Source organism: Microtus oregoni, unplaced genomic scaffold (assembly GCF_018167655.1).
Source record: "Microtus oregoni isolate MIOR12 unplaced genomic scaffold, Mior012 000002F_ref0000024, whole genome shotgun sequence".
In the NCBI taxonomy this organism is placed as follows: domain Eukaryota; kingdom Metazoa; phylum Chordata; class Mammalia; order Rodentia; family Cricetidae; genus Microtus; species Microtus oregoni.
The window spans coordinates 29,638,565-29,662,107 of NW_024543061.1; the positions used below are offsets into that span (position 1 = coordinate 29,638,565).

Genomic DNA, 23,543 nt, shown 5'->3' on the forward strand with positions numbered 1-23,543 from the left:
GAATCACAAATTCACGGCTAGCCTGGGGTACAAAGGATAGAAAGATAGTTCTACCATACTTGTTGCCAACATCCAGAAAGCTTAGACTTTCACCCTGACACCCTAGTTTCTGGGCCATATGCTCTTAAAACTCACCTTACCCCTGAAGACACAGCATCTTTATCTTGGGAACCTCTCATATGAGCCCCAATTAGCCCCTACCACACAGTCACCGCTGTGAGACTTGGGAAAGCAGCAGTTCTAGAATCCAGAATGGTTGAGCAGTGGATGGTGTCTCAGAGCTGCCCACTACCTCACCCCTCAGGAAAGAGAGAAGACTTAGGAAAGGTACAGTATACTCTGCTGCCCTGAAAACCAAGTTCCTGTCCTCTCCTCTGCTGCTATGGGGAACAAAGGAAAGTCAAGGCAGGACTGACCTTGAGGGCAGGGATCTCCACACTGTCCCCGAGGCTAATAGTGCCTGAAAGGATGGTTCCAGTCATCACGGTGCCCTGACCCTTGATGGAGAAGCAGTGGTCCACAGACATAAGGAACGGTCCTGAGGGGTCTCTTGCTGGGATGGATATCTGGGACTTCAGGAGCTGGAAAAGAAATGTTGCTATAGCTACGTACAGGCGTGAGGGCTATGTCACTGCTATCCTCCAGGGCCACCTGGCAAGCTGGCCCAGATCAAAGAACTAATACTGCAACTTAACTCAGTGAGAGGAAACAAGGACTCGGTGAGGCCTCCATCCTATAGAGGAAAGGAATGTGAGCAAAAGACAAAGGAGGGAAAACTTGAGGTGAAAGGGTAGAAGGCTGGCTTCCAGGGGCAGCAGCCTATGCCTGAGGTCCAAGGCCAAGGTCTGTGATTGTGCTATGGAGTCTTTCTGCCCTCTTCCAGGCCCTAACAAATGGAAAGCTAAGTTAATTCAGCCCTGAAGCTACTGTGACTTGGGATTCCACCTTTCCTTCATGGCTCACTTTCCATATGCAACAGTACCAACTGGCCCCTGCTCCTCAGGTCATTTATGTGCTTGAGATATAGGCAGAGCAATCACTATTTTTTACAAAAGTGCAGAGGCCAAACTGTTTTTGTATTTTCTACTTTCTGATTTCAGGAAGGAGTATAATGATGTCCAAGTATTCAGGTCAGGAATAAATAATTCTTCTCAAAGCATTGTCTCATGATAACAACTCCTTTGGGGGAAAAAATTAGAGAGACTCAGAAGAGACTTGATCTGAGATTTACACAGAGACTCATTCCTTAAAGGAACATACAAATATCTTTCAAAGTTATAGTTTTCTGGATTTTGCTTGAATTATCCTAGGATCCCAGATTTGTGTTCCCTAAAACTGGTGGAGTAACAAGAGCATCTTCCAGAAAACATTTGTTAAGTGTAAAATATAGGCATGACCAGTACATGGCAGTTACATGTGAACTTAGCTCTGGGGATCTGGGTGCAGGTGACCCCAACAAACTCTGACCATTGGTCTTGGTCTGAGTTCCCACTAAGATAAGCAGGTAAATAAATGATCTATTTTTTTTTCTTCTGTTCTTTCACATAAAGTAGGAACTCTGGGCATTGTGTTACAAACCCTCAAAGGTTCAGAATGGAAGACAGAAGGTTCCAGGCCAGCTTGAGCTACTTAATGAGATCCTGCCCCCAACAGAAAGGGGGCAGCAATAGCACAATTGCCCCTATCAGTTTATTTCATATAGTGGGAGCATGGGGATGTGATAGGTAGGGAGATTCAGCCCTGAGGGAGAGGCCTCTCAAGAGGAAGTAACTTCTCTAGGAGAAACTGACGTTCCACACTTGCCTATCTATCATGGGTGCTTGATGAGGGGGAAGAGGATACATGGCAGATGAGACCTGTGTGACACCTGGGGGGCCACGTTAGCAATCTTGCAAGCCTGCATCCCAGGCAAGGACAGTCCATGAGATTAAGACCATAGATCAGATGTCTCAGGAGGGGATGTGCTCATAAACTTGCCATGAAGTGAATGGGGCAGGTTATTTCACGTCTCTGAACTCTGAAAGAGTTCTCAGCCTTCCAGCTGTTGAAAATGTTACAGGCCCAGTATGTTAAGAACTTAACTGTGAAGACTAATATGCCAAATTATGTCACTGTTGTGGTAAACAAATCACCCCCTAGTAACTCAATTAGCCTCATAGCATCTCTGTGACAGTGCCATTACCTTCTCTGTATTGCAACTCTGTTCACTGCAAGAAATCGATCACCTGATACCTGTTATTTGAGAAGAGGTTTCACTAAGTAGGCTGGCCTCAAACTTCCCATCTCCTAACCTTAGCCTCTAAGGATGTGTGCGACCACACCAATGAATCACTTGAGTCCTGTCAGAGAACAGTGGTAGGCCAACACTAGCACGGTCCAGTACAGAGCTCCTGCACCCATGTCAGTGACTGAGCTCAGGGAAGTGACTCGGTCCTTCCTTCTTACCGCCTTCTTCCTTCACATCACTATCTTTATCACCCTGCGCGCATCCCTGTCTGCTGGACAAGGACAGTGGTCAAACTAGTATTCACCAAGACCACCAGGGTGATACCTGGATGGAAGTCCCATTCCCTAGCAAGCTGGTGAGTACCATTACTATGCTCTGGGCTTCTGCTATGCTCTCAGCACTCTCTGCTCAGTGAGAAGGAAAGGACACTGGCTCACCTGGATGACTGGGCTGCCTGTCTCTGTCCACTGCCACTGAGCAAGGAGGAAAGGCCTGAGCCTTAAGCTCATAGTTCTGCAAAATGAAATGTCTACTCCTCCAGTGGAGGCTGTCAGGATGGAGGCTGTGCTGCTCCAGCTGCAAGCAGACTAGAGAGACCAGCACAATCTGAAGGACAGGAATGGGCCTGTGATCAGATATGGTGCACTGGGCAGAGTCTACGCTGAGGGATGAGGAGAGGGGGAGAATGGTAGGCTTGAGGGACTGGTAACTTTGGTAGACACCACTTTGAATTAAAGTGTGTGAAAGAGAAGGGATAGACTAGAATACACAGTGGGTGGGAAGAACTCTGCACAGTCTAATACCCAGGGGTTCTATGGCCCTTTGTTTTAGAGTTTCTGAGGGAGGTGAGGAGTCTGACATCAGAGTGAGTGGGAGACCCATGAAACTTGGAGACCTTTTGCTAGAGTTGCCTCTCCATCTCAGGCAGAGGGAGACGTGGAGGGCTACTTGAGCAGGGCTGGAGCAGAGGGCAACATGAATTCAAGCTGACAGTACCTCAATGAGTTCTGAGATGCCCTGTGGGGCTTCTGTCTCAGGGGCCTCTGGTCCTCCAGGCTTGGCTGCCACAGGAATAACAGGTGCACCCCGGAATCTGAAACAGAACAACAAACATCGTGACAGTCATAGAGGCATAACTCAGGACAGATCTGTGGAACTGCTGGCATATCACTCTTCAGGTGAGTATGGGAAGGTAACACCACTGCTCTGGATTGCCAGGCAATGAAGTAGAGGCCCCACAGAGAAAGGCTCTACCTTTGGACATCAGAATCTAGGGGTTCACTAGGAGCTCAACTCCTCCGGAGCCTCCCCAGGAAGCAGCAGGAACCTAGGTAGGACTTAGAATACAAGAGGCCCTTAAAAAGACTCACACAATCTGGCTCTCTGAAATTCAGGACTAATGGTGACCCCAAAGTCCCTAAAGCTGCATGTAGGAAGCCCTGCCTCTCCAAGAAGAATCTCTTACTTAAATCATCTTCAATAAAACAAAACTAGTAATTTTGTCAGGGAAAGGAGGAAAGAGAAGCAGTGTATAATCCCCTCACTGCGCTATCTTCTCTTCTAAACATAGCTTTTCCATGCTTTGCACCAAGGAAAGTTCCTTGGATAGTTACTGTTCTATTGCTGTAATGAGACACCATGAAAAAGGCAACTTATAAAAGAGAGAGTTTAATTTGGGACTTACAGTTTCAGAGGGTTAGAGTTCATGATGGCAGAGCAAAGGCATGACAGCAGAAACAGCTGAGAGCTCACATCTTAATTCATAAATAGGAGGCAGAGAGAGGGAGGGAAGGAGGGAGTGAGGGAGAGAGAGAGACAGGGAAGGGAGAGAGTCTTCTGAAATCTCAAAGCCTGCCCCCAGTAACACAGTTCCTTCAGGAACACCACACTTTCTAGTTTATTCAAAATAGTTCCACCACTGGGGACCAAGAATTCAAACAAATGAGCCTATGAGGGCCATTCTCATTCAAACCACCACACCCTAGTTCCATGTTCTCAAAATCTTACATCAGATATTTCATATGTATGGATGCCACCTCATACCCTACTATCTTAGTGATCATCATAACACAGAGTTTTCTACTGAATAACAGCAACATCAAGCACAATGACAGCTTAAACATGAATGTTTTGTTTACACCCCAACTTACCACCATGGTTCTGTCATGCGGTAGACGAGGAAATGAAAATTGCAGAGGCATATTGCCTTACTCCAAGACTCTAGCTATAACCTTAGGAGTAAACATAGACCTTCTAAGTGTGGAACTTGGCTTTCTACCCCTTCTTCACGCATGCCCTCTTGGTCTCATCTTCATCACTGTTGGCTGCACAATAGTATGAAATCCAGAATTTACATGCTTGCCTTGGAAGTTCCTCATTTATGAGCTTTAGTGTTATTACAAATAACACTGCAAAAGGCATAATGGCAAGGACAGACTTAGCTTGGCTTTGGGGGAATCCATAGGCTATGAACCTCAGAATGAACAAGACTTTCGAATATAAACAGTCATGGTGAAAAAGTACATGTAAAGGGCCTCTTTATGGAAGCTACAAAAGCAGGAGTAGAAATGATCCAACTTTTTCAAACTCTGGAGTTAACCAAAGGCTTGAACAAGAAAAGTAAAAAAAAAAATGACTGGGTTTCCGAGAACAAGTTAAAAATAGATATTTTTCTTCAAAGATTTAAAGTTCTTGTCATATCCGAAGGATGCTCAATTGTGCCACAAGGACATGTGCTCAACTAAGTTGATAGCAGCATTGTTTGTCATAGCCAGAACCTGGAAACAACCTAAATGACCCTCAACTGAAGAATGAATAAGGAAAATGTGGTACATTTACACAATGGAGTACTACACAGCAGAAAAAAATAACGACATCTTGAATTTTGCAAGAAAATGGATGGAGCTAGAAAACATCATTTTGAGTGAGGTAACCCAGATCCAGAAAGACAAATATCACATGTACTCACTCATAAGTGGTTTTTAAACATAAAGCAAAGAAAACCAGCCTACAAATCACAATCCCAGAGAACCTAGACAACAATGAGGACCCTAAGAGAGACATACATTGGAATTAGAAAAAGACAAGATCTCCTGAGTAAATTGGGAGCATGGGGACCTTGGGAGAGGGTTGAAGGGGAAGTGAGAGGCAGGGAGGGGAGAAGGAAAAAAATGTAGAGCTCAATAAAAGTCAATTAAAAAAAAAAACAGGTAGTGGACTAGAGAAATGACTCAGTGGTTAAAACACTTGCTGTTCTTGCAAAGTTACCCCAGTCTGGTTCCTTGCATATCCATGGTGGTTTACAACGGTCTGTAACTCTAGTTTCAGATTTGATGCCATCTCCTGGTGTTTCCATGGGCACCAGGCATTTACATGGTGTGTAGGCATACATGTAGGAAAAATACTCATTCACATAAAAAAAAAATCTTGCTTTGAAAGTAAGTAAAACAGATCTTCACCAACCCTACATTGGTCAGAGGGTAGAAGGGGAGGGGGCAAAGAAAAATATATAGCTCAATAAAAACAATTTTAAAAAGAAGAAAAAAAGGAAGAAAAATTCCAAACAGCTTTTTTAAAAATCTAATTTACATATCAAAACCCATAGCTAATATATTATTTGGGGATTTTAAATAAATTTTTAGAGTAGTACACCCATTTGCCATAATCCAGTTTTAGAGTGTTGCCATTTTCCTAATGTTCCTTTGTGTCGTTTCCCTCAATCCTCAGTCCCAACTAACTCGATGTGACTGTCAGTTTACTGTTTGTATATTGGCGTTGTAACAGCGTAAAATGAATGCAGACAGATTGTAAAAATATATACAGCTTTAATGGGGAAATAAGACTTACAGAACCACCGTTCCCGCGGAGACCAGGAAAGCAGAAGCGAGAGCCAGGAGGGAAGACTCCGCTTTTTTAAAGAGAGAGAGACCACGCCCCAATGGGCTGGTATCTCAGCAGCTATTGGCTGGAGGAGCGGAAGGACCTCCCGCAACATGGCGTTTTCTAGATTTCCATAGAAATGAAATAAAAAGCATATAGTCTTTAAAAAATAGATATTTTTAACCTGTTTTGTTCCACCTACTCCCCAACTTTGTAGTGGCCTTAAAAACCATAACAATGCTGAAAACCAGCATCTGCTAGGTCCTGGAGGGGGGCAGAATGGGTTTTTAGTTCTATCAAAGCTCTTGATTCAGAGAAATATAACCATTTCCCATCTGGTAGTTTCCCAGAAGGCCCCTAAGAAAGGCTATGTGTATCTGACCTGTTTTGGAACTTTTAAATAGGAGTAGGAAGAGGTCCAGAAACCCCAAAGGCAAGAAGGCAGAAATAGGCTATATTTAAGACTCCCACAATTGATTGAAGGGACCCCAAGCCCACATCAATCTCATAGAAAGAAGAAGCCATGTAAGGATGGATCCCTAACATAGTGGGATGTGTCTGACAGCTGGTAGTGACAGACTGGATGGCTTGAGACAGAGACCCTGGTATGCAGCTGAAAGCAAGCTCAAAGCATCAGGAACAAACACAAAAAAAAAACCAAAGGAGGGTTCCCCACGCTCTACTCCCAGTCCCCTTACAACACAGAGGAAGAAGGGGAGAAAGAGACTTGCCAGACTACCAGAGGAGGAAGAGAATGAAGACTTCAGAGCTCAGTTGTTGGCTCTGGCCAGAAGGCAGGCTCCGGAATGCTGCTTTCTTTAGAAAAGGAGGACTGCCTTCAAGACTTGCCAAAGACAGATGCTGCTGAGACTCACTGTACCAGGCTTCTGTCTCAGACTCATTCCTGACTCGGCCTGCAAGATTCCGTGCTCCAGCTGCTTTTTTGAGGTATTTGTTCCTGCAGCTGTCTCCAGACTCCAAGACCTGCTTCTCCAGAGACCTGTGACCCCAGCCTTCCACACATACCTCCTACTGCTACTGGGGTCACAGGTCTCTGGAGCAGCAGGTCTCTGTAGCACAGGTCTCTATAGACCTGTCCTAAAGGAACTTTCCTTGATTTGGCATCTGAGGTGCTAAGAGCGTTCTAGCACCCTACTGCCACTGACTTTTCTGAGCTGTACCCCAAAACCTGCTGGGGCACATGGAGCTATGGTCCCCACAGCCTCTTGTTTGCCATCCTGTAGCTGCTGAGGGCCCCAGAGTTTCTATTTCTTATGTGAATTTTTACTTTCCTGTTTAAGGCATTACTCCTGCATGAAACTGAAGTCCCCCCTCGCTTGCCTTTGCTGTCTGCCCACTCAGTTCTTACAACGAGGGTAGACAGGAACCCAGAATAGGACAATAGCCAGCTCATTTTCTCATTGCAAAAGCCCTTTCCCTGAGGGCATCTGTTGAAAATAAAGAGAAGTAATCAATAACACAATGAAGTGAGAGGTAACAGTTCAGACAAACAATGAGCTGCTTGAAAAGCTTAGCAGGAAAAGCTAAGGAATCAGATGCTCATAGCTGGCTTGGAAAAACTCTGACACATCCTAAGAACTGAGGTCACTCCAGGCACAGGGCGTGTGTGCTCAAGAGAAACCCTAGAAGAATCTGGGCCTCACTTCTGATTTGAGGTTTTATGTAAACAGAAAGTAGAAGCTAAGGCACAGTTGTCAACTGCCTGCTGGAACACTGATAGCTTGGCTCATCATACACATAGAAGCTCCTCAGCAAGAAACACCCTACACCCTAGCACCTGGGGAAACCTCTGTCCTATCATTAGTGAGCAGTAAGCTAACTGAATGGAGTTATGTTAACTCGGGGTCATCATGACAAAGAACACAGACTTTACACAATCTGTTCAAAAAAGAAGTCATCAAACTATAACCAAGTATAGTGAGGGTGTCTGTGACTTCAAAACTACCACATTAAATTATTCTAAATGCCTAGGCTCCATCAAAAATTTATTATGTAGGCACATAGTTCAGTGTTTGGGTTTTTATTTTTGTTTTTGAGGAGGGGGCATGTGTGTTTTTGCTATGATATAATACATGAGCCAAACAATTTAACAGAGAAAAGATTTATTCTGGCGTGGGGTTTCAGAGTCTATCACAGTAGGGAGGGCATGGGGGAGCAGGACAACTCACCTCATGACAGCCAGGAACACACAGAGAGAATGACCACAATGCCTGGCTTTTCTTCTTCTTTTATCTTATCTAGGTCCCTCACCTACAGGATGGTGCTGCCAACATTCAGAGAGGTCTTACAACTTAGTTCATCGTCTCTGCAGACACCATCACAAACATACCCAGACACGTGTTATGCTAGCCTTCTAAGTACTTACCAGTCCATCAAGCTGACAATCAAATTACCCATTACAATGTACAAAGGGAAGAGTCCACATGTAAGAAAAAGAATTAGCAGAAACTGTCCACAGGAAGCCCTCCTAGACTTTACATCAGTCCCCGCCCCCACCCTGTGTGTTCAAATAAATGAACCAAGTCTAAACAACTACAGGGAAAGATGACAATAGTCTACCAAATGAGAAAGTAAGACAGTTGGTACAGACCTCAGTAGGTTCAAAGCCAGTTTAGATTATGGAGAGAGCTCCAGGATAAGGATGGCCAGGGCTAGATAGAGATTCTGTCTCAAAAAACAAACAAGCAAACAAACAAACAAACAAATAAAAACCCAACACACACACACACACACACGCACGCACGCACACACTTTCTAGTTGATAACTGTGGCAATTTCCTCCTAACTGAAACACTTACTCTTCTGTGAAGCTTATTAAGACACAGGAAGTTCTATTTAGAAAGGAAACAATGGGAAGTGCCAGGAAGTTCCTGAAACCAGATTCGCCCAGCCCTTTCTTCTGCTAGGTTAAGTAAGTTTTGAGGACTTCTAAGGAGAGAGATGCTGTGGAGCAGCCTGCAAGTCACACAGAGAGCCCCGGGCTTCTGGCTGTCACTAGGTGTCATTCTTGCAGGGCGTGAGCTTTCAGTGATACAACCTCCTTAAAGTTGTCCATGCTCTTGTAGTGACATAGCCCAAATAAATTCAGCAGTTTACTAAGGTGGATTTTGGTGATATCGAGTTTGGTCTGTCATCAGCTCCCTATCTGGACTGAGTAGATGTCTGTTTAAATCACCCTAGGAAAGTTAATTCAACAATTATAAATCACACACACACACACACACACACACACACACACACTCATACACAATTCCAGAGTTGGGAAATGCAAGAACTGAAATGAAAACTGCACTTGAGGAGGTCAGAAGTGGGTCTGAGCATGCAAAATAAAGCGCTGACAACCGAGATCATTCCACCTGGGTTAAAGGAGGGAGAGAACCCAGCTATACAGCACAACTGCATGTAAGGTGGAACAGTTGAAGGTCAATGGTGCTTTCTGAAATCAAGAGAACGGAGTAGGAGCATCATGAATGACAAAATCATATTCTACACCTTCCTAAATTTGATGAAAATATTAACATGCACAGTTAAGAAGCTGAACAATCTCAAATCATTAACTCAAAATCTACAAGTAGAGAGATGTCAGCCATGTTTAGTGATAAGGGCACTTTCCCCAGCTTGGGAAAGAAATGGACTCAGAAATGTGTATGAGAGCAACAGCAGGGCAGAGCTGTTCTCAGACATGAAGACCAGCAGGTAACAGGATGTCATATTTAAAGTGAGGAAGTAAAGAAGAACACAGAAGTATCATACAGTCAAGTGATTCCACTACACACACAGACACACACACGAGAACTGAAAACAAGAAACAAACACATGCCCACTTGTTTATTAGTTACTTTTCTATTGCTGTGATAAAACACCATGTGATGGCAACTTATAAAAGAAAGTGTTTAATTAGGCTAAGGGTTTCAGAGGGTTAGGGCCCATGATTGTGGAGCCAACAGCTGAGAGTTCACATCTTGACCCACAAGTAGGAGTCAGAAAGAACACTGGGAATTGTGTCATTTTTCAACAGAAATGCAGGAAATAACCCTTATGTGGCCTTTAGCAATCTGCAGGGTGATCTACTCAGCAGGAAGGACAGGTCCTGGTCCAGGTCCTGAAAAGAAGTGAAAAGTACCAGTCCACAGACATTTCTGATAGGCAAGCTGTAAGACAACTTCCTGCCTTTTATCTGTGCCACAGAGTGGTCTTACACTTTGTGATGTGAAACTGTACTTCAAGATAACCGCATTTAAGGAAGAATATGAGTTCTCTTTAAAAAAACAAAAACAAAAACAGGCCAATTATGTTAAGGTACAGACAGTTTGGAAAAGCTTATGTGGAGACTGTGGGACGAAAGAGAAGGAGGAGGGGAATAGGCACAGGACTCATGGTTTTGTACTTGGTAGAAGCTATGTGCATGTCACTGGTCCAGTCTGGTTTTGAAGGACGTGTGGCATCAACTAGCAGAGAAATTAGTGTCCTTGTGAGGAAAATCATAGAATCAGGGAGCACAAGGCTCTGTAGTGAGGCTTCCAAGACCAGAACACTGAGTTCTAAGTCTTTCCTGGCTTCTGAATTTCCTATCCATGACTTCATAGTGTCCATTTACTCTTGTGCCTCAGTTTCCTCATTAGAATGATAGCAGAATCCCTGACACAATTGCTTCGAGGGCTGAGTAAGGTATTTCAATGAGAACATCTAGTCAGGTACTGTGTATATCATGTATGTTCTGCATTATCTAGAGAACAAACACAAGATTCTGGATGTGGAATAATCACGGTTCTTGCCTCTTTGTCTGAGAGTAATTAAGAATTCAGCAATTTATGCCTGTAATTTGTTTTTGTTTTTAAAAATAAAGTTGTAATTGTATACATTTACTTTGCAGAGTGTTCCTGTTTCCTCTCTGTTGCTGTAATAAAATAACCAAAAGCAACTTGGGGGTAAAAAATATTATCTGGTTTATACTTCCAGAACAGAATCCCTTACTGAGGGCTGGGCCCTCCTACAATAATCAAAACAAAGGCTTGGGGAATGACTCAACAATTAAGAGTAGTCCTGCTCTTACAGAGGACCAGAGTTCATTTCCCAACACCTATATCAGGCAACTCAATGCTGCAGGTAACTTTAATTCCAGGGAAATTTAAGGTCTTCTATGCATGAAGACATTAAATATAAATCTACATAATTTAAAAAATAAAAATAAGTCAAAACAATTCCTCACAGACATGCCCACCCACCAACCTAATCTAAACAATTCTTCAATTGAGGCCTCTCCTCTCAGATGTTGTGCCAAGTTGACAAGGCTAACTAAGATACATAGTGATAGGTTTCATAAAGACATTTTCCTTCATGTATGTCATGTACTTGGACATATTTACCAGCGACTCTCCCTTTTCTGTTATTGCTATTCTTTCTTGCAGATAGCTTCATTTCTCCTTTCATGTTTCAGATATCCATAGATGGTTTTATATATCTATATGATATCTAGGATCCCCAAATGAGAGAAAATACATGTCATATATCTTGGAGTCTGACTAAATTTGATGATCTCTGGCTGTATCCATTTCCCTGCAAATGACATAATTTCATTACGGTTGAACAGAACTCCACTGTGTGTATAGAGGCCACACCTACTTTATCTATTCCCCTGTTGACCTAGGCTGATTCCATAGCTCAGGTAATTATACATAGTGCTGCATGAATATGGATGTGAAGTTGTCTCTGCAGTATGTATATAATTTGAAAGTGGCAAACATGGCCAGAATACAGGATGCTATAATTATGTCTACCATGCTTTTAAAATACTAACTTAAAAATGTATTAATGATTTCTATAAGATATTTGCTTTTTATATTTAACTATATATAGTTTGTATCTTTAAACTTATATATGTTGAAATTTGATAACACAAAATGAGACTTTTCTTATGAAATAATCAGAAAGTTATGTTAGCCTTTCCAGAATAAAATGATTAACCAAGTTCCCAACAATTATCAAAGAATTATATTGGTTTGAGAAATGAATGTACTAGAAGAAAAGGCTTTGTTACTCATCTTAATCTGGCCACAGAACATAGGTTGGCCACTATATACAGAGCTGGTTTTGAAACACTTCCCATACTCACTAGCTGTGTGACCTAGAATAAGCTACCGAAGCCAGTCTAGCTTTAAGATTTTCTTCTTTCAAAGTGGTAAGGAGGAATAACATACACTTTGCAGGGTCATGACAGAGGTAAAGAATGGAAATCCCCCATCAGCAAAGTTCTTGATACCTAGGTACACCAAAAAACCCTGTCTTCTCCCCATACCCTACCCACATGGCACTGCATCCAAGAAATTTAAGACAATGTGAGTGACCATTTGTGGAAAACTGAAATTATACATGAAACAAGAAACATACATGTTGCAAAAGAGGAGATGCCTCAAATTCCAAACACAGATCTGGTCACACAACCAAGACACCCCAGACAGGGAGGACAGATCCCAGCAGAGCCCCTGAAGAGGGGGAGGAGGTGGTGGAATACTATGAATGTGGTCACTCTTCTGTCACGTAGACACTGATTCTATTAAGTGAACAGGAATATAAGTGTTTTCAGTGAAAATATTATGCTTAAGGTATGAATGTATAATTTAAAAATTATTTTCTGCTCTAAGGAATTTTTAAAAATTAACTAATGGCAGCCCAGTCTTGGGAGTCAATAAATTTCTACTACTGAAGCTACAAAAATAAACACAAGAAAAACAAAACAAAGCTATTAGCATACTATTAGCAAAGCTATTAGATACTGTAACCAGAGCCTAGTTAAACTTGGGGCACTGAGAAGACAAGGCAAGACTGAGCTGAGACATTTCCCTGAAATGGATAAGGGAGATTTAGAGAGAACTCAAAGTTTAACTTTCTCTTGTACCACACCCAGACTCATCCAGCCTGCACTGAAGTATAAGCTGTTCACTTTAAGTCACACGACTTTCCCAGCTCAAGACCCTTGCCCACTGCTCTTACCTCCTCTCCTGATGGGGCACAAGAAAGAAAGAGTCCAGGAAAGAACTCAGCACCATCAGACCCCACTGCCCATCTAAGGACTCAAAGGAGTCTATTTGGCCAAGCCTGTCCCTCAGCCAAATTTCACTTGCTGACCTCTTCTTAGGACCTCTGGAGGTCTTTCTACAGCCCCAGATTTTGATTTTCTTAAAGGAAAAGTCCTCTGGCTTAAATATTCTCCCACGCAGGCATTTTCAAAGAGTTCAGTATCCATTATCCACATGGCTTATGCCTGGTTTTCTTACAAGTTTCCTTCCTTCTTAACTGGACTGGAGTCTGATGAAATCCCGTTTATGCCAGGCTCTATGAATGGCACACAACTAAATCCAAGGGGTCCTGGAGCTATGGGGCAAGCAAGAAACTGGAGTGCTTGCCAAGGTGTGTCTCTGTATGACATCAAGAGAAATGGATGCTTTCTTCTACCTCTGCTCCTCACCATATCACCAAGCCTTTAGGTGCTCAAGAGGCTCCCTACCTCCTTGGGCTCTCCCTCCTGCAGGCCTCTCTCCCTGAGGTACTCTAGGACACCAGCTGTCTCCTTTGGCCATCTCTCACTGGAACTCTTTGCTGATGACTTGTATCATCACTTCCAATGTGCATCTTGAAGAACCAAGACCACTCTCTAGCATCCTGTACCAGCCTGCCACCTGCTGCCTGCCACCCACTGCTTCCATGCTCTAGTCTGCAGTGCTCATATGGACTCATATGAAGAGAATAAAGCTGCAAACACGGGGCCTACAAGGGTCTGCACCAGATCCTCTACATATATGTTATGGATGTTAGCTTGGTGTTTTTGTGGGACTCCTAACAATGGGAGTGAGTGTCTCTGAATCTTGCCTGCTCTTGGGGCTTTTTTCTTCCTATTCAGCTGCCTTGTCTAGTCTTGATATGAGGGCTTTTTGCCTTGGCTTATTGTATCTTGTTTTTGTTGTGTTTGCTTGTTATCTCATGGAGGTCTGGTCTTTATTAAGAGACTGGAGGGAGGGAAAGTAGGTCTGGGAAAAAGGAAAGGTGGGGCAGGAGCTGGGAGGAATGGAGGGAAGGGAAACTCTGGTCAGGATGATTTTAAGAGAGAAGAGTCTATTTTCTACTTAAAAAAATAATAAAATAAAATTTTACTAAAAAAGAACCCAGACACCCTGGAGTGACCTCAAGAGCAACTAAATAATCACAGAAGCCACTTCTGTACTAAACATGAGCAGGAGAGACATTCTAAGCAGGGCCAAGACCCACTGGACAGAGGAGAATAGCCAGGCAGGCTGCTATCCTTATACCAAAGAGGCCTGTGGTACCTACCTCAGAAAGGGAAGTACCAGAAAGAGAGGAAAATTTGAAAAGGGATAGAAAGAAAGAAAAAGTTTAAATAGAAAGAAAACAGAAAAGTATTGTGGAATATTATTTTAACTGGGCAAAGATGTGTTACATTTGCTTATGCTGGTGGACTATTACTTTAACTGTAGGTTACATTTGTTTATGCTGCATTTGTTTAACAATGTAAGGATGTGAGTTTAATTATGTAAAGATGTGTTACATTTGTTTCACCTTGCCTGCCTAAGATATCTGATTGGTCTAATAAACAGCTAAATGAACAATAGAATAAACAGAAAAAGGAAAAGCAGGGCTGGCAGGCAGAGAGAATAATTAGGAAGAAATATCTACGCTTGAGAGAAAAGAAAGAATGAGAGAGATGCCCAGGGCAAGAAGCCAGGCAGCCACCAGCCGGCAGACATGAGAATAGTAAAAGTAAGACATATCTAAGGAAAGAAAAATTAAAAGCCCTGAGGCAAAAGGCAGATAAAGAGAAGCAGGTTAACTTAAGTTAAAAGAGGTAGTCAGAAAGGAGCCCAAGTTAGTGTCTATGTCATGATTTGGGAGCTGGTTGGTGCTCTAAGAGAAAAAGTCTGGTACAGTAAAGGAAGATAAAAATACTGGTGTGGGCCACAGAGGAAGCACAGAAGACAAGTGTGATGGTTTGAGTGAGAAGGGCCCACAAGGGCTCACAGATTTGAAAGTATGGTTCCAGCTGGTGGACCGTTTCAGGACAATTAGGAGATATGTCACTGGGAGTTGAAATTGTCATGGGCTCTGAAGTTTCAAAAGCCAATACAGGCCCAGTGTCTCACTCTGCCTGCTGCCTGCAGATCAGGATGTAAACTCTCAGTACTGCTCTGGCACCATGTCTGCCTGCCACCATACTCTGCCTTGATAATGGGCTCATCCTCTGAAACTGTAAGCAATCCCCCAATTAAACGCTTTCTTTGAAAAGTTGCCTTGGTAATGGTGTCTCTTCACAGCAACAGAACAGTAACTGCCTTACTTAGGGTTACTATTGCTATGATGAACACCATGTCCAAAAATAACTTGGAAATGAAGGGTTTACTTGGCTTACATTTCTACATCATTGTTTGTAGAAGGAAGTCAGGACAGGAACTCAAACAGAGCAGGAACCTGGAGGCAGGAGCTAATCTAGAGGGCATGGAGGAGTGCTACTTACTGGCTTGCTCAGTTTACTTGTAGGAATGGCACCAAACACAATGGACTAGGCCCCCAAAGGGAGTGACACTATTAGGAGGTGTGGCCTTGTTGGAGAAAGTGTCACTGTGGAGGTGGATCTGAGATCTCATATATGCTCAAGCTACACCTAATGTCTCAGACCACTTCCTGCTGCCTACCAATCAAGATGTAGGACTCTCAGCACCAGTACCATGTCTGCCTGCACACCACCATGTCCTACCATGATGACAATTGACTAAACCTCTGAAACTGTAAGAGAGTCACCCCAATTAAATGTTTTCCTTTATAAAAGTTGCTGTGTCATGGTGTCTCTTTACAGCAACTGAAACTCTAAGACATCCATCAATCACTAATTAAGAAAATGCCCTACAGGCTTCCCTACAGCTTAATCTTGGGGAGGACATTATCTTAATTAAGATTTCCTCTTTCAGATGACTTTAGTTTATGTCAAGTTGATATAAAACTATCCTGTACAGTAACTAAGACATTAAGGCAAAGAAAAGGGGGTAAAAACCCCTATCCTGCTCTATACCCAGTGCTAGGCAGATGCTCACTAAAGAATCCCAGTCACCAGGAGCAAGGCTAAGGTCCCTATATCAGAGAAGCCAGGACTGGTCAGGGCTGCCAGAGGTCTAGTGTACTATTGGCCCTTCAGGAGTCAGAGTCCAGCATCTTCTACACAGGATATGGGGTGGAGGGAGCTCTGTTTTAGGTGACAGAGCTCTGGAACTAGAGCCCAGCATGCCTACTCTGGGTCTGCTTCCTGGATTAGTTTTAGGGCTGGTGTTGCAGGTATGTGTGTGCATGAGTATGTTCATGTGCAAAAGGCTCCAAGGATTTACCATAAAGTGTCTGGAAGTTTAGTGGTTTTTATCCAGACCCTTCTGAGCAACACAATGTTGGGTGTCTGGCCATTTTCACCAGGCCAAGATGGTTGAGCTATTTTCTAGGCCTGTTACACATGAGGCATCCTGGTTCCTGGCCACAAAGAGAGGAGCTATCTAGGAATCCCTAGACTGCTGCTGAGGTTCCAGAATAAAGGCTCCAATCAAAGGGTGCCTTGTAGTATAGTCATGGCTGACCCCACAAGCATTCGTGTGACCCACTCCCATCTTCTCCAGTCTACCCACATATATATGCCATAGTGCTCACTGGCCCAGACACACCAACTGTGAGTGCAGGCTGACCTTTACCTGTATAAAACAGTCCTAGGTAACAATAACACATATGCATTTATTACATATAGATGAATTTATAAGCCATGTGAAAGAAATCTAAGCAAACAGAATGGAGTTTCTAAATTTGGAATAGCAGATATCAAAATGGCCACCATTTATCAAGTCTTGTTTTCTCGGCAGTCAAGCAAGTTGCAACACTGATCTCTGGGGTAATTATGATCCAGCTGACTTAATGATCTGTGTGTGGAATCACTGGCACAGTGACAAGCTCCTTCATTACAGTTTTCCCTTCTAAAGCACTGTGGCACGCAGGGTGCTAAGTGCTTCCCACAGAAAGGTTATGAGGCTGAACTCACTAATTCCCAATTCCTAAAAAAACAGCACCTCAGGGAGGAAGTATTTCCCAAGACCATGTGGCAATTAGCCTCAGCATCAGCAAGTGGCCACACCAAGAGAGAGCACAATGTAGGCCTGTAGAGTCCACAGAGTCATAAATGAATCCCTGGAGACTGATATTAAGTCCAATTCTAGGGAGAGTGTCAAGAGGAGGGTAGCCTGGGGAATGCAGAGCTCTGAGCTGTAACAGAAAGAGGGCAATAAAAAGTATTTTAAGAGAAGAAAGAACCAGGAGTCTGGAAGAAAGATGCATCAGGCATGCTGTCAGATGATAACAGTGGAAAAATAAACAGAAAAGCACAGAACACTGAACAGCGTCAATGTGGTGATAACAACCACCTCAAATTATGTCCATGTGGAAAAGACTGACAGGGATCCTGGGAGAAAGCATTTTAATTTGCTGCACTGGGGAGATTGTGAGTACATTTTTATCTTTTATTCTGATTGCTGTTAACATTGATAAATGTTTATGCAAGAGTAATTTTAAATGTTTTCAGAGATAAAGAAATCACAAAGAAAAACAATCAAAGAGTTTGACTACATGAAAATTAGAAACTTGAGATGTCAAAACAAAAGCAACTAAAATGGGAGGAAACGAACGCTGCTGCCTTGCTTCTAGCAGGTGTGATGGGAAAAGGGTTAACGGCAATATCCTCACTAACATCAACACTCTTGAAAATCAAAGAGAAAGGTTAAACGCTCAAGAGGCAAAGGAACAAAACACACATGCTAAAATCACACACATAAGAGTCGAACTGCTTACTACATGTCAGGAAAGTATTCTGTTCCACCAGTAGTCACCTGCATACCAAAACAAGCATAAAACCCCATCTCCATCTAAACTTTCAAATATATCTTATATACTCAGAGCCAAACTTGGCTGCTGGCACCCATGTAAAATGGCAGATCCTCTTGGGAAAATGTTCAAAAGAGGTTCAAGCTTTCATGACATTTAATTCCAAGATCTCACAGCTGAGAATCTACCATGAAGGAATGACTGTAGACACAAAGTTGAATGTTGTGCAGAGGTGCTCAGTTCAGGCTCATCTGGGTGTAAGAAGGAAAACAGCTCAGTCTACGGGGTGAGAACAGAATGGTAGCTATTTGAGAACCTGCTATATATAATGTTAATAAACACAGAAACCAAATTCAAGAATATGCCATGATTGCAATCATATTTTTTTTTAAATTTATTTATTAAGGATTTCTGCCTCGTCCCCACAACCGCTTCCCATTTCCCTCCCCCTCCCCCGATCAAGTCCCCCTCCCTCATCTGCTCGAAGAGCAATCAGGGTTCCCTGACCTGTGGGAAGCCCAAGGACTGCCCACCTCTATCCAGGTCTCATAAGGTGAGCATCCAAACTGCCTAGGCTCCCACAAAGCCAGTACGTGCAGTAGGATCAAAAACCCACTGCAATTGTTCTTGAATTCTCAGTATTCCTCATTGTCCGCTATGTTCAGCTAGTCCGGATTTATCCCATGCTTTTTCAGACCTAGGCCAGCTGGCCTTGGTGAGATCCCAATAGAACATCCCCATTGTCTTAGTGTGTGGGTGCACCCCTCGTGGTCCTGAGTTCCTTGCTCGTGCTCCGTCTCCTTCTGCTCCTGATTTGGACCTTGAGATTTCTGTCCGGTGCTCCCGTGTGGTGCAATCATATTTTAAAGGAGTTGAATTTATATACCATTAACACATATTTTAGAGATGAGTGACCTGAAGTAAAACTAAAAGTGACCGCATTTGTAAAACCTCTACAGAATTAAACCTAGTCACAGGAAGGACTTGAACATGAAAGCTATGAAAATAGAAGAAAGAAATTAAAGATCTAGATCAGTGGTTCTCAACCTTTCTAATGCTGTAACCCTTTAATGTCCTCATACTATGGTGACCCCCTAACCATAAAACTATTTTCATTGATAGTACTTCGTAACTGTGATTTCGTTACTATTACGAATTGTAATGTAAATTATGTGTTTTCTGATGGTCTTAGGTGACCACTGTGAAAGGGTCAATAGACTCCTCCACTCCAAAAGGGGTCACAACCTATAGGTTGAGAACCACCGATCTTGCCATCTTGAAATCCTGTAGGCTTTTTACTTATTGAATACACAAATGTTCTGAATCCTGGTGGAATCTCATTTGCCTTATGTTGCTGCTGTTGTCTGTGGTTTTGAATTCATAGCTGTGAAACTTGTCAAACCTGTCATGAATGTGTTCTCCAGTGTCTTTTTTCCCTAGCTATAGTTTTTAGCTCCTATGTGTAGGTTGCTGGTCTGTTTTAGTATCTTTTACAGTGGTGTGAAGCTAGAGTTCAGCTTCCTTCGTTTGCATGTAGCTGCCCAGTTTTCCCAGCACTATTTATTATCCCTTGCTTTTATGTTGTTAAAAATTAACCCTCCATCTAGACTTAGTTCTTGGCTTTCTGAGGATCAAGACAACTTATGGGGAGATACTCCATGTTTGTGGACTGGGAGACAATGCTGTTTAGGTTATCAAATGTACCAAAATTATCTTCAGAGCACTATCAAAACTCTAGGAGCCTTTTCACAGACACAGAAAAGCAAATCCTCAAATTCATACAGAATCGTAGGGGTTCCAGCCAGCCAGAACAATTTGAAAGGGGCCAGAGCTCTGAGGACTCTGCTTCGTGACTCTGAAATGCATATAAAGCTAGTTGTCAAAGCAGTGAGGTACCCCCAGAAGCACAAGCATATAGATCAATGGAATGGAGTTGCAGTGGTTTGAGTAAGAATGTCCCCATAGGCTCAGATATTTTGAATACTTGATTCTCTAGTAGGTAGCACTGTTTGGGGAGCTTAATAGTACAGCCTTGCAGGAGGAAGTGTATTACTGGGGGTGAACTTGGAAAATAAATGCCTTGTGCCACTTTGGATTCACATTCTCTGCTTCCTGCTTGTGCATTTGAAGGTAAGAACTCTCAACTTCCTGCTTTTGCAGCCATGCCTCCTGCCATGATGCAGTCTTCTCCCTCTGGAACAGTAAGCCAAAATAAACCCTTCCTTCTATAAGTTGCCTTGGTCCTCAGAAAGCCAAGAACTAAGTCTAGATGGAGGGTTAATTTTTTAACAACATAAAAGCAAGGGATAATAAATAGTGCTGGGAAAACTGGGCAGCTACATGCAAACGAAGGAAGCTGAACGCTAGCTTCACACCACTGTAAAAGATACTAAAACAGACCAGCAACCTACACATAGGAGCTAAAAACTATAGCTAGGGAAAAAAGACACTGGAGAACACATTCATGACAGGTTTGACAACAGTTTCACAGCTATGAATCCAAAACCACAGACAACAGCAGCAACATAAGGCAAATGAAGATTCCACCAGGATTCAGAACATTTGTGCATTCAAGGATTTCAAGTCATATCTCAGATAGGGATTAATAGAAACCTACAATTCAACAATGGGAAAACAACTCATTTTAAAGCTTGGCAAAGGATGTAGTCAGCTATTTCCCTACGAAAATACAGAGGTGACCAACAGCATGCTCAGCACCAGCCACAATGGAAAAGCAAACTTTAACCGTAGTAAGGTGGCCCCTTATACAGCAAAGATGGCTGGGGAAGAGATGCAAACAACCAGACATGGTGGATTGAGCCTATAATCTCAGCTCTTGATTATCAGGACTGGGACAAGAGATTTGCCCAGGTAGGCCTAGGCTATACAATGAAACCCTGTCTCAAAAATAGCAAGTGCTGAGAAACTCCAGATACACTGAAGTCCTCGTGTACAGCTGCTGAGAGCATGAAGAGGACAGCTGCAATAGAGGCAGCTTGGCAGAGCCTCAGAAGGACAGACATGGACTAGTGTACAAGCCATTCTCCACTCTTGGATACCTGGGTACATAGCTCCAGAGGGACTAAAATCAGAGTTCAAAGCAGCTCATCACTGACTAGTCCACAGGCTAATCAATGGTGGGAGTGGGGATGACAACAATGAACACAGCACAAACACAACAGAGCGGGCTCAGACTCTTCTGATACAGCTGTAACACAGATGAGACTTAAATGTTCTAGGAAATCCATAGAGGACTCCACTTCAACAAGGATTCCAGGCAAATCACAGAGACAAAGTGCAGAAAATAGGCTATGAGGGAGAATAGGAGAGCTACTGATGGGAGTAGTTTATAAGGAATCATAGAAAGGTCTGGGTGGACATACAAAGTCTGAATACATTTGGTATCATTCTATTATTGGCTTACAAATGGTTAAAATTACAGATCAATATATTTTAACCATAATTTAAAAAACAAAACAACTTGAAAGAGAGTGTAGGTACTACAAACCTGTAATCCCAGCACTTTGGAGACTGAAGCAGAGGGGTTAGAGCTGGGTTCAGCCTGGGCTACACAGTGATCCCTGTCTCTTCAAAACAATGTGCATGGGAACATTGTTATACATTTTAAAAGATAGGAAATCAGAAGCTCAAATGTCAGCAACTGTTATTTTAAGAAACGTCTTTAGGTAGTCCTTCCTTTCAACTACTATTCTGTAGTTTCAAAGTCTTCTATTTAAATTGAAACTTCAAGTAGAGAAGAATAAGTTTTATCTTAAACATTTTTTAGGATTTGACCATATTACAGTCCACATACATATGTTTCACTTTTTTCTTTCTAAACAGAGATTTCCTCACATTTATTTTTACAAGAACAGCAAAGGGAAGGAAATGACCACTGAAAATGATGCAGATGAGTTCTTAAAAACTCAGCCTGAGCCGGGCGGTGGTGGCGCACGCCTTTAATCCCAGCACTCGGGAGGCAGAGGCAGGCGGATCTCTATGAGTTCAAGGCCAGCCTGGTCTACAAGAGCTAGTTCCAGGACAGGAACCAAAAGCTACGGAGAAACCCTGTCTCGAAAAATCAAAAAAAAAAAAAAAAACAAAAACAAAAAACAAAAAAAGAACACAAAAAACTCAGCCTGGCACAGGGCTCCAGGACTCCATCCACAAGGAACAGCCCTACCCTCTGCGGTGGGGCCTCTGGGTATGGGAGGAAAGGGCTCAGATACCCCTCTGGTGACAATTTCCTCTGGCAATATGAGAAAGTTCATAATCTGACTTCCAGCCAATACATTAAACCAGGAAGGATGATTTACAAACAAGTGAGATTCTCCCCTGGTTGTCAGAGCTGCAAGTGTTTATGAAGTGCCCTTAGGTTCCTGAAGGCCTGTCCTCGAAGGAAGTGAGCTGATGCTGTTGGGGTTTATGCAGGACTCCAAAAAACTCGCTCTCCCCTTTCTGACAAGTAAATAAAATGGCAGTGAGATCAAATAACTCACTAAAAAGGAGATATAATTTTTTATCTTCCTTTTTACAGTCTCATATCCACTTCCGTTAGGAATAACGAAGTCTGAATTCTTATGCAACACTTATCTAAATGTGTCGATTTTATCAGATTGATGAATTTTGCTAACAAAAGGCAGTGCAAGGAAATCTTTTATGACATATATGGCCCATTCACAGGGCTGAAGCTTTAATTTAACCAACTTGAGCATTCTGAGGGAGAGCTGCAGGTGCTGGATTGGGAAAGAAAATCATAAATGGGAAGGCATATCAATCTTTATGACAGGGAAACAAAAACACTCTCTACTTGCTTGCCCTCCACAGGCTGGAGAAGGAGAGGCACGGAAGAGGATATTGTCTCAGGCAGCATAGCAGAGAGGAGGCAGCCCTGTCTCCCAGTGACGACTCTTCAGAACTGACCCAAAGGGGATGGTCAGAGAGAGAGAGACAGCCATTGAACAATGAGGCCCGCCAGCTCTGTGTGCTCAACAAGGATATTAATTCATTTTCTTGGCCACATTAGAATTAGAAAGTTCTGTGGCCCCCAGGTAGCTTATAGCCCTGTGGTCTCCACCTCTCACTTCCTAACTTTGCACCTAGCTCTGATACCTTGCTTCCCTGACAACAATCAGAGGCAACCGTGGTCTCCTACATCTCCCCTTCTCCCTCCTGCATTACAGATACCTCTTCTCTCCCTGGGAAAAGCCCACAACCCACTGACCCACATCCTATTTCTTCTCCCTGTGGCCCCTGATTCCACCAACCAGGTCATCTTTCCGCTGTGGCCAGTGATGGCCCAATATGAAACCTCATTTGATTACTCCCTGTTCAGAGTTCTCTAGGAACATGCCAATTCTCTCTCACAAGATAAGAGTGGCAGAGGCTCTGGCTGCCAACAATAGCAGTCACCTGTCTGCAGTCACCCTTTTGCAAGGTTCAATGATCTTTGTCCTGAGTTGACAGTGGAGCTGTAGAGAAACAGGTGGCTGGAGAACATGAC

General features: G+C 43.0%; 1 protein-coding gene across 3 annotated transcripts in view; it reads right to left on the reverse strand.

Annotated features, from left to right (window-relative positions):
- The window catches only part of Eefsec (eukaryotic elongation factor, selenocysteine-tRNA specific), a 214,559-nt gene that overhangs the window by 101,097 nt on the left and 89,919 nt on the right, over window positions 1–23,543 (reverse strand). For 2 of the 3 annotated variants that reach the window (XM_041644822.1, XM_041644812.1), the window contains exons 3-4: window positions 3,224–3,320; window positions 417–581 (exon numbers count right to left, since the gene is read on the reverse strand). In XM_041644822.1, coding sequence (XP_041500756.1) covers window positions 417–581; window positions 3,224–3,320 — 262 coding nt within the window. The remainder of the gene's footprint in view (window positions 1–416; window positions 582–3,223; window positions 3,321–23,543) is intronic. The other variant, XM_041644817.1, reaches the window with a different exon arrangement.